The 17528-nt window shown below is 37.9% G+C and overlaps 1 protein-coding gene across 1 annotated transcript in view; it reads right to left on the reverse strand.

Moving 5' to 3' along the window:
- Positions 1-75: 75 nt before the first annotated feature.
- The window catches only part of KIF6 (kinesin family member 6), a gene marked incomplete at both ends in the record, with an annotated part of 170230 nt that continues 152777 nt past the window's right edge, over positions 76-17528 (reverse strand). The window contains 5 exons of the mRNA XM_081998055.1: positions 76-232; positions 3022-3111; positions 10853-10941; positions 12568-12703; positions 13717-13801. Coding sequence (XP_081854181.1) covers positions 76-232; positions 3022-3111; positions 10853-10941; positions 12568-12703; positions 13717-13801 — 557 coding nt within the window. The remainder of the gene's footprint in view (positions 233-3021; positions 3112-10852; positions 10942-12567; positions 12704-13716; positions 13802-17528) is intronic.

Here is a 17528-nt window from a genome sequence, read left to right on the forward strand (position 1 = left end):
ATAATGTAATATAACTCAAGCCAGAATCAGTTCTCACTTGCGTCAGTATAAATGTGGATTAGAGCTATTTTGGCTTTAAAATGCTGTACTGGAGATTTTGGTTTGGCTTTCTATTTTTTGGCAGGATTTACCTTTCTTTTGCAGGATGTTCTGTCTTGCTTTAATGAAAGCTAGGATGTCAGCATCAGCCTGGCTGTCTCCAGTCAGAGGAATAGATGAACTTGGTGGGGTCCTGAAATAAGAAAGTAGACTTGTGGACCCAACTAAGACAGCTATATTTCTATTCCATTATCTCCTCTCTTCTTTCAGCATGGAAGACTTTGTTGTCCAGATACATTTTTAGGCATGGTGCACTTCAGAGGAGAACCAAGCTCAAGACTTCTTAATGCTGTTATGTAGACTCTTCAGATTAGCTAGTATCTTTTTAGTTTAGTAGAGCTACATGCTTATCAGTTATAAAACCTCTCACAAAGGGTTAAAAATATGGTACTGCTGAGTCAACGACTTACTGTCAAGCAGAAAAGCCTCATATAATGAGTGTACCAAAGAAATGATGTGACCATCCATCTTTTATAGACCCCTCATAGAAACACATATTATGAAATACAGGTATTTTGTGTGCCCTGTATAATAACAATGTGCACTTCAGAATAAACTATATACAAGTCTACTGCATTATAATTGCAGTTTCCTTGGGAACTATTTAATCCAAATAGCTCTGCTTAAGTGTGTAGCAAGAGGAAACATGAAAAATAATCTTCAGAGGGTCAGACAGACAAATAGTAGGAGTTTTTCCTTACACACAGAAAGGAGACAGGTATTTGCAATTTCTTTCTAGTGTGACATTTCTTCAAATGGGAGTGGTAAATCAGAGAAAAAGCTATTTTCTATTTTCAAAGTTGTTAAACAATGATAAAATGCTCTTTTGCACCATTTCTAATAAATTTGTCAGTAAAAACATTTCTGTAAGAGCTACTAAGACAGTTTCAGTAAGTTACACCGGTACTATAAGTTATGTGTGTGTTTGCTTCAGGAAAAAACGCTGCTCTTTATTTGAACAGCTCAACAGTATTTTTGCCTACTGTAAGGGAATTAAGTTTTCATACATACCTACAAGTAAACAATCACATGACATTCCTGACACTTACTGACAGGGGCAGCTCCCTTGTGCTGCCGAACCTCCACTCCCAGCTGACATCTTGTATCTATGCAGTTAAACCGTTGACTTCTACTTTTGACACACCCTCCAGTAATATGTAGTACCAGGTGATGTACTCCAGGTACTCCAGTACTGGCGTACTCCAGTACTCCAGGTGATGTAGTACAATGAAGCTACTCTAATTAGCTAAGAATTTGGCCCCGTGTCTTTAGCCTTAAGCACTAATGATAGAATGAGAAATACAGTGATAAAAATTACAATATGGAAGGACAAGTGGAACTAAAGGGAGAAACGTTTTTTTTTTCCATATCCGACCTTTGTAATTACAGTTATTTCCACTGTTCCTTATCTGGCTATTGCAGTAGAACATAGTTGTGCCTGACATAAAATGGAAGTCTGATATCTTTGTCTTTGTGCTACTAATTAAGTCTTCAGTTGCTGAATTAGTGAACCAAAATAGAAAAAATTCCAGAAATGACAGAATCTCAGAATGGTAGGGGTTGGAAGGGACCTCTGAAGATCATTTGGTCCAACTCTCCTACCAAGGCAGGATCACCTTAGGGCAGGTTGCACAGGAACGCGTCCAGTCGGGTTTTGAAGGTCTCCAGAGAAGGAGACTCCACAACCTCTCTGGGCAGCCTGTTCCAGTGCTCCGTCACCCTCACAGTAAGGAAGTTTTTCCTCATGTTGAGGTGGAACTTCCTGTGCTGCAGTTTGTGCCCATTGCCCCTCGTCCTATCACTGGGCACTGCTGAAAAGAGACTGGCTCCATCCTCCTAACAGCCACCCTTCAGATATTTATAGACATCGATAAGTTCCCCTCTCAGCCTTCTCTTCTCCAGCCCCATGACGATGAACTTAATAAAATACCTCTGTTTATGTAATTTACAAGGTGATCTCAGAATACCCGTAAAGCACTATACTCTTACTGATTTTCATTTGATTAGCAACAATATAAAAAATTAAAGCTAAAATTCCATTTTAGCTTCTCTTTTTCTTCTGTTTCTCTTAAACACAAATGCAATTTAAAACACTAGGTTTGGGGGGACGAAATTTTCCATGATTTTTTGCTGTTCTAGAAATGGATTGTTTTGGAAAATGAAAGAAAAAAACCCTTGTGATTTGTTCTTTCTAATGCAGTAGGAAAAATAGTAACTTAACCATATTTTCCTACGGGCCTTAATAGCCAGAACTGTTGAGCACAATAAGAATGTAACTTCTGGAAGTATACTGGCTTGGCATGATGTTTTGGTGGGAGAAAAGAACATGGAAATGAGCACATTAGAAAAAGTAGAGACCCTGTAAAAAACCCCCCCAAAACAGTAGTTTCTGTTAACCCGCTAAGCTAATTTTCACAAAGCAGTACCTCTTTTGAGAAAACATGACACGTAACCTTTGCCAAGCCTGACACACCCAGGCTGCTGGTGTCATTTCATTTTACTAGAATAATTAGCAGGAGGGAGACTCAAAATTTGTTAAGAACAAAATCGCAGGAATTAAAATATCTCTATGTAGTTCCTGCATTCCGCAATACTTACATACTCTGATCTCTCTTCCATTCAAATGTTTTTATTTACTCTTTCAGAGTCCCTTTCTCTTGCTGAGAAGACAGAGTCATGAGGATTCATAAGCCTCAGGCCAAAGAAGAAACGATCTCTTTAGTGCTGATAACGTAGCTACTTGGTGTAAAACTATGGGACAGCTTTGGTGGTGTTTTGGAAGTTGAAGGAAAACATGCAATTTCAGTTTTATTTTTGTTTTTCAAAGATACTATTGTTAAAGAGACTGGTAGAGGGCTACGTAGGCATTATACTACTTACTGGTTTGCTTTTTCCTCTGAACAGCCTGGGTATGCTTCTTACCTTGTTTTTGAAGTTGGGTTACTAGAAGTGATTGTACTGTTTTTCCCAGCTGGATCTTCATTAGGGCTGACCCTTGTGGTGTCTGAAAAACTGTAATGGGAGCAGAAATGAAGGAAAGCCCTTGTGGAAGGGATATTAATACATGCTGAGTAAATACAAATAAGCTCTTTTTCAAGAATTTTTTTGTCTATATAAAGCATTTGTTGTTTACTGGAAGAGGATTTTCAGCTGAATCCATGTGATCAGGTTTATGTAGAGAATGTGGCTACAAAAGAATGACAAAAAAGCTCTTAAAGATTATACTTTCAGCATTTGCCTTCTAAGCAGGGCTTGTAAAGCACTTTGATGTATCTGATGTACAGTTTGTAATGGTATATTTAGTTCCCAAACTGACTATTAGCCAAGTGAGGCCTTAGCTCATTTTCCATTCTTTAGTCAGGCAAAATTATTACCGAAATCAGTGGGAGACTGGATAAAAGCTCAGTGAGGACTTTGGGATGTGGCTTGTTGATGATAGCCAAATATATTGCAAACAGCTGTTATGCATTCCTGTCCCTGCAGATGTTATCACGGACCCTCTCCACTAGGAAGGCAAATTTCTGCCACGGGATGTCTAGGGACTGTCTCCTTTCCCCGGGGGTTGCGTGTGCTGCCAGATCCGGTGCCAATCTTGGAGAGAGTGGAAACATTGAATTACTCAGTTTTAGGTCTTTTCCAGTAGATGGCAGGATTGGCAAGTTCTTGCTTTTCTAACTCTGCAGTAGTTTGTTCATTGTTGGCTGATGAATTGATATTTCTGGCAGAGAACTTGAAAAAGGAAAGACATTTATTACTAAAATTTTACTGTATTACACTGTGCCAGGTTCAGTTTTGCAGAAAATATTGTGCCCTAGAGTAAAAGTCATTTTCAAATGAACAGCTCCAGGTTTACTGAATGTTTCTCTTTAACTCCTCGAGTCCCATGCCATTCGCACCTGCCTAAACGGATTAAAATAACCTCAAGACTCAGCCTAATTCAACTAAAGCAATATTATATTTAATGTTGATAATATTCCATACTTTATTACACCTACATATTACAAGAGCTAGAAGGGTTGTGTGACGTTATTACCTACTATGTAGTTTAACAATATCTGGGAACTTCACATCATAGTTCTGCTTCAGGATTTCCTGAACATTTTTTCCACTGATTTGGCAGTTATTAAAAATTAAGTGATTTAGGGGCTTAAATTCACTTTTCTAAAAGGAGTCTGTGTCTGTGCCCTGAGATACCTAGGCATCCAAGTCATAGTAACCATGGTTTAATAAATCACTACATATCAACTGAACCATAGCAACCGTCCATGACTGTGTTCTTAGCCTGCAACAAATGTAAGGTAATGTGACTTAACGTGGTCCTTTTTCATTGCTTCCTTTTCATTGAAATAAGCTTCTTTGCTTTTCATTTGCCATGAACAGAAATGTATAATTGTATAAATACTGTGAGTCATCTCAGTTTTAAGCTGCAGTTGTTTATATGTTTGAACTAATTTTTTCCATTGACTTTAAATGAAAATTATTCTCCAAAATTGTTAAATCCCCATTTTAAACTGGACTTAGATCCAGATCCATTAAAAAACCTAGATACTACAGGTGTGGCAGGGTTTGACCTCTAGGGATCTGACTTTCAAGTGTATTCCTGGATCCAGGACAATATGCCAAAACTTGCCTTAGAGTGGTCTGGGAGAACTGGGCACCTGAGGAAGGTGATATTAAAAAAAAAAACCTTAGACTGAGTGAGGTGATGCCCAGAATCAGGAAATTAACATTACTGTGCTCAGAGATGGACTCCTACCCTCTGTTTGTGGGATTACAGCCATTTTTGTCTGTGGGATGCAAACTCTTCTCCTGCAAGTTAAGGAAATTTATAAGGAAGCTTATAACTATTTTTTGTAAAGACTCAAAGTGCTGCTTCCATATAAGAGGTTAACAATTAGAGTACTAATTTAACAAATGAGTCCCTCAGCTTGGCAGAACTCAAATCCATGTTATACGTAATCCAGAGATTTTTCTAATCCCTAGGCTACATGCATGGCTTGTACGGGGATAATTTGCATCCTTCATACTGAAGGTCTGATAATATTTCTATGGCATTGCAAGATACATTGAATCATAATCACAAAATCATAGACTCAGATAATAGTTTGGGTTGGAAGGGACGGTTAAAGCTCATCTAGTCCAACCCCCTGGCAATGAGCAGGGACATCTTCCACTAGATCAGTTTGCTCACAGCCCCATCCAACCTGACCTTTAATGTTTCCAGGGATGAGGCATCTACCACCTCTTTGGGAAACCTGCGCCAGTTTCATCACCCTCATTGTGAAACATTTCTTCCTTGTATCTAGTCTAAATCTACCCTCTTTCAGTTTAAAACCATTACTGGACAAAAGAGTGTAATTTTGCTGTGCAGTGGCTTATATGCTCAGATGGCTGGCTCCTAGCCTGTTCTCAGAAGCCAGGACTGTCCTCCTTCATCTGAGTGTTAGATGCTGTTCCAGTGATGAGAAAAGATGAGAAATTTCGCTAGTACTGCTCTAAATTTAATGGAAAGTCGTTAGGACAGCTCGGGGTTGGGGTTATGATCCCTCTCTCTCTGTGTTAAGTTTGAAGGACTGGACACCTCAGGATGTTCGCCAAAGCCAGACAAAACCAGAGCTGACCTGAGTTAGTGTGATGATAGTCCTTCTTCAAGCAAGAAGTTGATCTAGATCTCTAGAGCTGCCTTCCAACCAACATTTCTGTAGTGTGTAAATAGGCACTCCTGAATCCCAGTTTTGTGTTTGGATGGACATACAAGGTGTAGAAGTCCTGTCTCTTTGTCTGGCTCCTAAGTTCTAACATTAGTCAGGTTCTTTTGATAATGTATAATTGGCATTTTCATTCTGAATCTACCTGATTTTTCCCTGAGTTGAATTTAAGAAGTCTCAAAGCATTGTTTCCTGACAGCTTCAGTAAATTTCCTGTTTTTTTCTGGAGATTAAAAATAGTCTGTCACGTTAATATGTCTCAGTTCTTTTTTTAGCCTAGTACCTTCACCCAGTGGGTAACTTGGGGTTTTTTTTGGGGCGTCATCTGTTGGAGGTATATGTCTCAGTAAGGCATGGGGCAGCAGCTAGAGAGATGTACACAGTATTGTGGCAGTGTCTCCCTTGCTGCAGGAACCCAAGGGCCAGAGACAGCTGTCCCATGGACTGACCAGCTCCATCAAGCACATAGAGTAGAGGAGCTAGAGAGATGATGGGTGTCATGGTATGTATGCTTGATTCCCAGCTGCAAAAAAGCGGAAAATCAGGTAGATTAAAATGGAAAGCATAAAATTTGAAGGTGTGCAACCTCTGCAATGTTAAAAAAGCCTCAGCTGCAGTTCTCCAGTCATCTGAGCATTTTATTTTTTGTTTATAAAATCAAATTTGGCCTAACTTGCAAATTCATAAATAAATTGTTCAAGTTAAATTGTTACCAACAGAATGTGAAAACCTTTGAAATGTCATTAATCAACAATGTTATTCCCAGATTATATTTTATCACCATGTAACACTGCAGTAAATTGGCAGGAATGAAAAATGATTACGACAGAAAATGCTGCAAAATATGTAAACATTTCCCTTGTTTCACATAGCACTAATATAGGGAGCAAATTTTGCAATCCAGGACAATAAAAGTTAAAAAAATCTGATGCTCAAAGTCATCAGGGAACACGAAGAGTTATCTGAAAATATCTCCAAGGGAATCTAAAGTGACAGGAAGATTTTGAAGAAGAAGCTGAAGAGCCAAGGAGTCTGAGATTGAACATACTGTGGGGCTTTCTGGAATGGGATAAATGAGATTCAGTAATAGGGAATGAGTGAGGTTAAGAAGGATCTGACGGAACTAAAAAGGAATGCATTCCTTCTGAGAGAATAAAAAAATCCAAAATTTTTTAGAAGATTTGAATAGCTATCCAACATTTGCTTAATTCAAGGGGAATACAAGAACAGTTCAACACTAGTGAAATTAAATATTCAGTGAGAGAAGTAAATTGAACAGACAAGGATCTGATAAATCTCTTAAATGAACGCCAATGTGGGAGAAGACTATACGAGGATGAACAAAACACTGTGTTTGAATTCTGAAGTGGAGCAGACATGGAGTGCTGAGCCCAACATGCATTCTAAGACTTTTGGCAGACTTGACAGGAACCCACTAAGAGACATCAATGTACATACAGTACGAGTTGCAGTTAGCACCACAGCTTAATGGTAGAGACAATATGGACAAGTTGGGTATTCTCTTTCAAGTCTGAAGGATTTTTTTTAAGTCTTCCTTTTGAATAAAATAACTTCTTAATGATTATTTTAAGTTCTTTCTTTCTCTTTGTACTGTGACTCTGGGATTGCTGATTAGACCCTTTTCTGTCTGAAATATAGAGAAGGGTCATTCTTTCTCCACTTTGCACAGTTGTTCTTCATTTTAAGTAGTATGTTCAGATCAGATGAGATTTAATATTTCTGCAACCTTCATATGAAAGACATATGCAAAGATAAATATAGTCTGGAAATCTGAATCTACTCAAGAGGTTAATGAACATGAGTCTGTAAGCCTCTACAACATACAAACTACTGGTTTCAGCTATTTTATCAGATTTGGTAATGTGATTAACCTGTTCATGAAATTCCCTTTCTTATGCAGAAATGACTTTTCTCGTGCCAAACCCACAGATAACTCTTATGTCACCCTTTCCCTGACTTCAGCCCTGTGGTCGCTGAAATCAATGTTTTACTTCTTATGCTAGTGGGAGTATGCTAGTTGGAAAGCCAATGGCTTTCAAACCTTACTGATTAAGGCAGAAATCCTCACTGTCCAACTCCTTTATTAACACAGACACATTCTGACACTTGGCGATTCAACCATTTTTTTTTCAATTGAAAAAGAAACATGTTTGGCCATGAGTCAAGTGCCTTTTATATGTGTGTATCCGTATTAAGCTTCAAAAGGATTACCAGCTTCCCTTCTCTGTTTTAGTTATAAATTGATTTAATATAAAATACAATTTGAGGCTATCATATTCCCTTCCCAAGTCTTAATTTGCTCTGGTAACATGACTAAGGTGTGCCAAACAGTAACAATCCACATGAATCATGCACTAGAAGGCGATCAAAAGATTTTATTCAAACACACATATAAATCTCAAGAAAGATTACGGAATATACCTGTATCCTTTATATACTGAGGCAGATAATTTATTACTGCTAATCCTGAAGATTGTATTTATATCCATTCATACTCAGGAGTTTGTCTGAATGATTTTACTGCATACTTACTCTGTCAACAGCAGTCTTAGATTTCTGACACGCAGCCCACTAAGTTTTAGATCTTATATCTATTGAACACATCTGTGAACTGAATTCCATCTTGGAAATAGGTTTTATTTACACCACATTATATCAAATATAATTTATGTCAGTTTCTGCTTTTGTGACCGGTTATTCTGCTGGGTGAAGACAGCAAAATGTTTTCAGAGAAAGAGATTGTTTATTTCTAGGTGAGTTAGAAACAAAGAGCCATTTGTGTCTTGGGACTATGTAACCAAAAGGAGCAATTGTAGCCTGGACTCATCCTACACAATCATGGGAACTGGTAAGTAAAGTTCCCGTGTCAACTGAGGTCAAGGAAATCCTTGGGAAATAAATACTCTACTGTTTTATACTCTTAAAGCCTGTGAAATTGGAAACTTTTACTCTAAAATGTTATTGCCTCAAGTATGGGGAAAAGTAAATTTTCATGCACAGTAGGATGTTGCGCCTGCAGCTCCACCCCACAAAAAGCAGAAATAGTGTTTCTACTTCCATATACATTACGCTGGAAATGTGCCCATGTAAAACATATTTAAACAGCCTAACATAAAATAAGATCAACCTTCTGAAACTATAAGGAGGAAAGGACATTTAATTTCAAAAGATCATTGTAAGAATATTGATAGAGATGGGAAAACAAAACTATATTCATGCTAACTCCCTCTATTTAAGTCCAAGAAGATGAATGTTCTGGGTCTGTGATATGTACGCAAGGATCATCCAGTTAATCTCAGTCAACATGTCCATCACTTAGACACAGAGAAATTGTTCGTTATAAAGAACATGTGATTTTTTTGTAAGAGATGCTGTGGGGCAGTGCAGGACTCTGAAGTAAGCTCAGCAGCTGAAAGCAACCAGGCACATTTCCCTGTTCTATTCAAAATGCTAGACACACTTTTCTGACACCTGTCCTCCAGTAATAAACACAAATGGTAAAGACATTTGAAAGAAAAATTTAAAAGAAAATTATAAAGAAACCAGTTATGTAATTTTGCTTCTGAGCTAGGGTAGAGGAAGGAGAAATCACCACTCCTGGAGGACAGTCTCCCATTGCACTGGGAAGTGCCTGGGCATTGTCATGTCTTTTCAATTCTAGCTTAGACTGCAAAAGATACCACTCTCCTGAGCAACGCATCAGCACACCAACTCGAAATCATTGTTCCCAAGAGCAACGGAGCAGAGAGGTTGTGCAAGAGGTCCTTAGCTCAATTCAGTACAGAGTTAACAAGAGTGACAGTCATGGATTGCTTGAGCTAATTTGGCTGACTTTGTGCTAAGCTAGACTAAAAATGCTCTCACTTTCTGTTCCATCAGCTTTTCCGTGGGACAAGTAACCTTCAGCCTAAACCCAGAAATGAACAGGTCAAATTAGGCCTAAAACCTGTCAGCTATTTGCAAAGCAAATAGTGCCTAAGTCTTGAGAGAACACAGAATAAGAATTGAAGTGGAGAAGGCTAGTCAGTTTTCATCAGTTTGAGACATCTGAAAATGCCTTTTTAGACAACTTTAGAGGATTATGTGTTTCATTTTCTCTCTGTGCTGATTATGGAGGATTTACTATAGACACATGAAAGTTTGCAAGAAAAATCAGAATATACTTTACAGTTTTAAGAAAATCCAGTATTCATTATTTAAAGGTATGTAGGACATATTATGTTTGCTGCAGAGTATTGTTATAAAATTGTAGATAAAGCCACTCATCAAAGATTAACTATATTATGAGAAGGAAGGGGAGACACAGGGAGAAAAAGAGAGCAAGAGAGAGGTGGGGAGAGAGAGAGGAAGAGGGAAGGAGAGAGAACACCTCCATTTATTGTCAATGACTGTGGAAACCTGCCCATTGTGGTATGTGTTTTGCTGCACTCTACTTTGCTTGAAGGCTATGAAAGATCTTTTACTGCAAATTTAAGTTAGAGGTTTTGAAATCGAAGTGACTGATGATGAAACAACCAAGATGATTACATTTTTCTACTGTAGAGGATGAATTAGTGTTTTATAATATCAAATGCAATATCATTTTGGAATAATACACTGCATAAATGTAGCATCACCACATTTTTCAAGAGCAAATCTATCTAGGCTATATATTAAATAATTTTTTAATCTTTTTTTTGGTTTGTAGCCCCCTGAGCACATTCCAAAGGATATATAGTCTCCTCAAGTAGCAAAATTGACTGATAACAGGCTTGCTTTTCTCAGCTATCTGTCATGGGGACCCTAGTGACAGGTTTCCAGAATCCCAAGACCAGGTCAAAAGAACTGAGTTACAATAAGCTACCTTCAACATGATTGGAAAGTAACAGAATGATAAAAATTCATTTTCTACACAGTAATTTCTCTTGTAACTGGAAACACAGTGTTTGAGTGTGATATTTGCAAAAGAATTCTGGTGAACTGCACTTCTACTAAAACTGCATTTTCTTACAAGTAAGTAAGGAAGAGAAAAATGACCGATTTACCTGTTAGTTGATAGATGTTGCAAGGATTTGATAAACTGGGGATAAACAATCGTGGTATTTGGTGAGCTAACCATCTCTGGCTTTTCCTGCTGGGTTTAGATTGAAAAAAAATATAGGATAGGATTTTTTTACAGTGCTTAATATTGGCCTACAGGTCTCAGCAATAACAAGGTAGGCAATGACTCATTCAGAAAACAGAGAGTCTGAATCACACAGTATTTGCCTCACTTGGACAAACATTTCTGAACAAAGAGAAAAGTGTTTAGGATTGGTTCAAGTATTTTTAAGCTCAAGTTACAGGTTTTTAATACGTAACAGCATGTGTTCGCTGATTTGAGTTTCTTAGGGAGCTCAGATGTATAGATAGGTCAAGATCCAAGAAATCAATCCCAATTATTTTTTCCAGTTTTCTAATCTTCTGCTGATGAATAATGAGAGGCTGAATCCTGGACCTCTCCTGTTAAGGGGTAGAGAAAAATGTGCTCTGGTGGATTCAAGAATATTACTTGTAGTGCTTTGAAAATACTCAATATTTAGACAGGAGAGTGACTAAAACATTATCTTCTTTGTCACTAATGTGCTTAGGGATTTTAACCTGAAAAGTATTTTGCAATGATAACTTGAAGTTAAGCTAGTTAGGTGGCACTTTACGGATAACTAAGTTCCTTGTGTTAAGTTCCGTATTTACTTTAGGCTGTTTTCTTAAAAATACAATTTAAATTTATACTCATAAGAATTAAACAAAATACTGACTAAGCACTTCTTTGTCTATAACAAATTTTCCCCACGGATTAACTCTTCTTTTCCAGTTAATAATGAATGATATTGGATGGACTGCACTCAGCACTTTATTTCATTAGGCTGATGTGCATTTCATGGCCGTGCTTTGTTGTGAGATGCCATGTCACTACTTGGAAGACATTAAAAAAGTGTCCGAAGGGGAGCATAAGAAAGCTATGTTGTTGTTTCAGTTGATTCCCCTCCAGACCCTCTTTTACTGTCTCCTGTGTTTGTGAAACTGTGTAGCTTTCAGACTGACTGTGTTATGAACTTCTAATACACTGTTTAAAAGGACATCTCTAGGGTTTTTTTACACAAGTCATTAAATCACAGCACTCTGTTTCTGCTGGGTTTTTAAACAGACAATGATGGCAGTGGTGGGCTCAGCTAGAGAGTGAGGGGACACACGCTCTGTCTTGATAGCTGCTGACCCTCTGGGAGCTTAGGAAAGCTGAAAGGTTACTGGAGTCTTTGCAAACAAAGGAAGCCAAAAAGCAATTATATTTGCTGGGATTTGTCCATATTACAGCTATGACTGTCATCGTCTAATATACACGTCATAAACCTGATGAAATCATAGTTTCCCTAGCAGTATAAAGAAGATTATTTTTTCCAGTCTCCTTGATTTTTTTTATGTTCCTTCAGAGTCTTCAGCATTTTGGGACCATTCTTGGCTTTCCATCAAGTTGTCTGGGGGAACGTCAAGACAGAAAATAGAGCAGAAAGCAAGGGGTTTTCTTCATTTGTGTTAGCTTCATATAAGCATAATTCACAAGAGCTTTGTCTGATTTACATTAGCATAAGCACAGGCCAATCAGGCCCAAAATCCCATCCTTCATACTCCTTTCTATCTAGTCAATTAACTACTTCTTTAGGAAATGATTGAAGATATTACATTTACATGAATATGGAAGAAATATGAAGTGATTTCATACCTGTAGATTTGTTGCCTCTTCAGACCACCACATTTCAAAGTCTTTTTGCAGCTTCATCTTGACTTTTTCCATAAGAAGTTGCAGGTGCTCAATCTCTACCTTCAGCCCTTTCAAGCGATTGAACATTGATTTATAACTAATATGAGAAGAAGAAAGTATATTACAGATCTGCCAATACATATCTGAACAAAGCTTTATCCTACCTAGAACAGTTACAGATGTAAACTACAAAAGAATATATAACAATCAGTCAGAGATGCAGGGGACACAGACAGAGTGATGGTAGAAAAAGACATCTCATATTTTATAAGAGCTTCACTGTACAATAAAGTACAAGAAACTTATCCCACAAAGCTTTTATTTCACTAAAGAAATTACCGAAATTCAAGTGGGATCAATACTGATTAACAGTTACAATACAGGTTCAATCAAATATGTCAGTTATTTCTTTTGATTTCTCAGCATGTTACCATTAATAAACAACTGGTCACCAGAGTCTGGATTCAGATAGGAGCTGAGGACTCATTACCCTTTCAGATGGAAGCTTCATTAATGAGGCCTCTTGGCTAACTTATAGTTGGAGATTTACCAGTAGTATGAAATAGCCAGAAGTTTCCTCACAGATTGCACATACTATAAATGATAGAAAATTATTTAAAGTTGATATCCTTGCATCTATTTTCTTTTATCCTCCTGGCTACAGCAACATTAGAGCAAATAGAAGAATTGGTTAATCAGTGCATATTCTGCATATTATTTACACTTAATCAATCCTGTACAGCCTAAAGATTTTCCTTAGGTCAAGGAAGGCAGGACATTTCTGAATCAACAAAAAAGGTTCACAATACATTTGGGTTCAAACAACAAGTTTCTAACACTGATCCTCAGGGAGGACATTAAGCTATTTTTATTTATTTTTAGCCTTTAGCCCAAGCATAAATTTTTCCCACTCAGGTACTGTTGCATCTTACAGACAAACCAACAGCATATACACAAATTTAAAAACTCTTAATGAACCACAAAGCTGACGTTTTTAAAATGTCAGAGACAGCCTTGAGGGTAGTTGTGTGTGCAGAACTGTAACTGTAATATACTATCAGTACAATTTATCTTCTGAAGGTTGGCAGAAGTTTGAGGCAGAAATAATACCTTTTTTTTTCTTCTTCAATTTTTGTTCGAAGTTCCTCTTCTACAGGATCAAGCATATTTAGTTCTTCAGAAGGACTGGAAACAGCTATAGGAGAATGATCAGATGTAAGCAATGACCATATGATGCCAAAAGAAGCAACTTCTAATTAGAATTAAAATTATTTTTAAGAGGAAGGTAATGAAATGTGGGTCATTAACCATTTCTCTCTTCTGGAAATGTTTCTTCAAATTCCTTATTTAGGCCTTACTTAGTATAAGAGACACTTGACAACTTTAGTGATTAGTTGCTTTTAAATTTTTTTTTCAGTGAAGACTGGAAAATTTATTTTAGATATGAATAAAAGTGAGTTTGCCAGTCCATTTAAAAAGTTTGTCTTTGGCATAAAACCCTACCAAATGCATTCAACCTGACCATTTTGGCTACAAAGACAAGAACAGCAAAGCTGTTGCAAAAAGAAGAGACAACAGTAGCTGTGCTGGTGCCTGGAAACAGAGTAATAGAAAAAAGAGAAAAGACAGATCATGAAGGAAAAATTAACTTTGTAAGCAATAAATTCAGACAATTAGTATAAATAAGGAAAATGTCCTGAAACTATGTGAGAAATTTCTCAATGTAAAGGAGAACTGAGGAAATACTTTAAGAGTAGCCTAAGTTAATCTAAGCAAGCAGCTTAGGATTTCCCTATCCTGTAACAGAGCTAGTTAGCATGCAATACACAATATGCTTATTATGAGAAATGGCAAAACAGTCTTTCCATCATGGTTTATATGTTCAGTGGTGAAAAGAAATGTGAAGTTACCTACTAGTATTACAACAGTTTCTATTTCTAGGATGAATGAGAATAGTTTAAGGTTCCCAAGAAAACATGCTTAACCTTTCTAACTGAAGAAAAATGAAAGAAACAAAAGATTTGCTGTACAACACATGCAAGTTTCCATTCCGACTATTATTTCTGCCAAGAAAATAAATTCTACCTCAACCTGTCATGAGGCCTGAGGAGTGCACCCTCTCTTCAAGGAGAGGAATTCTGTCTGGAACAAGAGGGCAGTAATGACCCCTCTCCGCCTGTCAGCACGCAGGCCGAAACCATTAATCTTTTGTTGTAGCACCCTGTAGCTTAATACAGATGAAACTGAAAAGCATTTTATTTCATTTAGAGGACTCAGGTCAAGCATGCTAATACAGACAGCCAAGGTGGACAAAGCCCATGCACAATTCTCATTTTAGACACTGAAAGGCTTTGCTGGATGTGCAGGTTACAAAAGAAGGATAGGGTGAAAACATTTGTCATGCAGAGGGTACCCTCAAAAGTTTAAAAAATAAACTGCTTGGAATGTTAAAGTGAATGTGCAAGCTAGGAGGTGCAAATATCACAGCAGAAGAGATGCTACAGCAGTGGCATTGTATAACAAGCTATAACCAAACACAAAAGATAAAAAGGTGGCCATAATAATCATGTCAGAATCTTTAAGAAAAGCCTTCCAATGATTACAGGGAATCAGGATTTTCTGATTTGTCAGATTTCTTCCTCAGGAGAAGGCATAATGCGGGAAAGCGCAGAGCTACACAGGGAACTCGAGGGGAGATACTCGCTGCAGAGCTCCTGAAGGTCCACATTTGTTCTGTGCTTCATGAATACGTAGCATGCAGGCTTGAGAGAAATATGCTCTTGTGGAACAAACTGAAACAATTTAGGGAGTTACCTCCTCCCAAGTGAGCCATACTCACAGGCCATGTGAGCATCCTTAATATGTTTCCGTGCAAAGCCAGCCAGGCTTAGCTTGAGCTGTCTTCAGCAGAGGTTAAAGGGGACTCTCCTGAGGATACTGAACTGCATTTGGCTCATGCACACAATCTGTTACGGTGTCTGAGTTCAGGAGGTAGCAGCTCTAGCCCCTTATAATGAAGGGAAATAATATAAGTGGAAGACAGTAACATTTTAAAGTGTTCATGCTGTTTCTGAAGTGAGAACTTCCCTACATGAAAACATCACCAAATTCTGCTAGTCATTACAGAGTGATGCAAGGCCATAATGCTGCAGCTTTCCTTCCCTGACTTATTTGGACATCTAGTACTTGGAAAAATATTTTCCACTGGCTCTGAAAGGGCAGCCAAACTTAGGCAGAATTTGATCACTTTTGTATAAAAACACTGAGAAAAATGTTTTTCTGCTGCTGCTTACACTCTGTAGAAGGGCCTATTTGGTTGCAAGTTACCTCAGAAATAATAATGAAGCATTTTATGTGAGACAAGTACCTCTATGACACAAAGGCCCCAGCATCCTCAACCCTGAATACAGCTACACCCATTATCTCTAGCAATATGCTGGTGATAAAAGCCAGAAACACAGCTGTGGGCAAGGTGAGCAGCACAAAGCTTTGCATATGTACACAACAGAAAGAGATGAGTGCACTGCAAGGTGATGTGGCCCCAGCAGCAAAAATAGCATTGGATCTTTCATCAAGTAAATGGCTACAACTTAGACATCCATCAGTGTGTTCCAGTCACAAAAGCAGAAGAGGTCTGATCACAGTGTCAGGTGAAGTCCAGTGGTAAGTCAAGTCTAGGACATGCCTACTTGGACACTGCTTTGTAAGTTCTCTGATGTCTTTTCCCATGCTGTTGCAGTCTCCGTTTCAGCTTTTTCTCATGCCTGCTCATTGCAACTGAATAGCATTCTGCTCTAGAGACTAGACCGTTTTGAATCTGCCTATCGTAATATATACAGCTGAACAGATGCCTCTTTCCTAAAGTTCCAAGAAAAAGAGATCTATGACCTGGTGGAGTGTATTTCGACCCTTCTGTCTGCTGCCGCTTCTGCCTTCTCCTCATTCCCTGCTACCTATTTTCTCCCCTCTTCCCTTTACATTTCCTGAATCCCTGCAGTGGCCTCTTTCTGCCCCTGGGTTTCTGCTGCTGCCATCTCACACATCTCTCCTTCCACCAGCCCAGACAATTTCAGCTACAGCTGAAGCTAGGCAGCTAAGGCAGAGGTTACTGGCTCATTGTATCTCATGTCTCAAGTTAGCATTCTTCATCAGGTAGGCTCAGTTATTTTAAAATAGCATGAGAGGGACAACTGAGTGAATTGACAGTAAAATGTAGAAAGCATAATATTTACTCACAAGTTTAAGATGGATACCTAAGAAGAAATATTTTATTTTTGCTGCAGGTTTTTATTCCTCTAAACAGTTTCCTTTTGTTGTATATATCTGCCTGCCCATGCAAGAACAGAAAATGTTTATTGAAAGATCAAATCTTTTTATCTATGTATTAACCACATCTATACAAAGTACATGTAAATTAAGAAAAACTGCAAATTCACAAGACCAACTTTTGCCCATTTACATTAAAACAATTTGCAATACATTAAGAAGTGCAGATGTGCTTTTGCTGAAATACTAACTATCCAATATCACTTTTGCAACTGCACTGAAGAACATGAAGCGCTATCATCTGTTTTGTTCACTCCGGGTTGACGTTTCGTTAATTGATTGACAGTTTGTCATATAAAACTTGAAACTAGTTATAATTATTTTATTCTAATGAACGGGCCAATTTTGGAGCACAGGAAGTAGTGACTTTTACGACACATTCCACATCACCAAATCACACAGTACCAGAAAGAAATGATAGCACCTGCTAACTGGATCACTATTTCAAGGCATTATAGCAAACATGGATGAAAAACACTATTTCTAGCATGAGATAGCAAGTGTTATCACCATAGTTTACTGAAAGCTGGCAACAACTTGAAATACTCTGGCAAATTCTTGTCTACAGTCAGAAAATTTTGCAAGAAACTCTCTGT

This window comes from Phaethon aethereus, assembly GCF_964289735.1.
Source record: "Phaethon aethereus genome assembly, chromosome: 3".
Taxonomy (NCBI): domain Eukaryota; kingdom Metazoa; phylum Chordata; class Aves; order Phaethontiformes; family Phaethontidae; genus Phaethon; species Phaethon aethereus.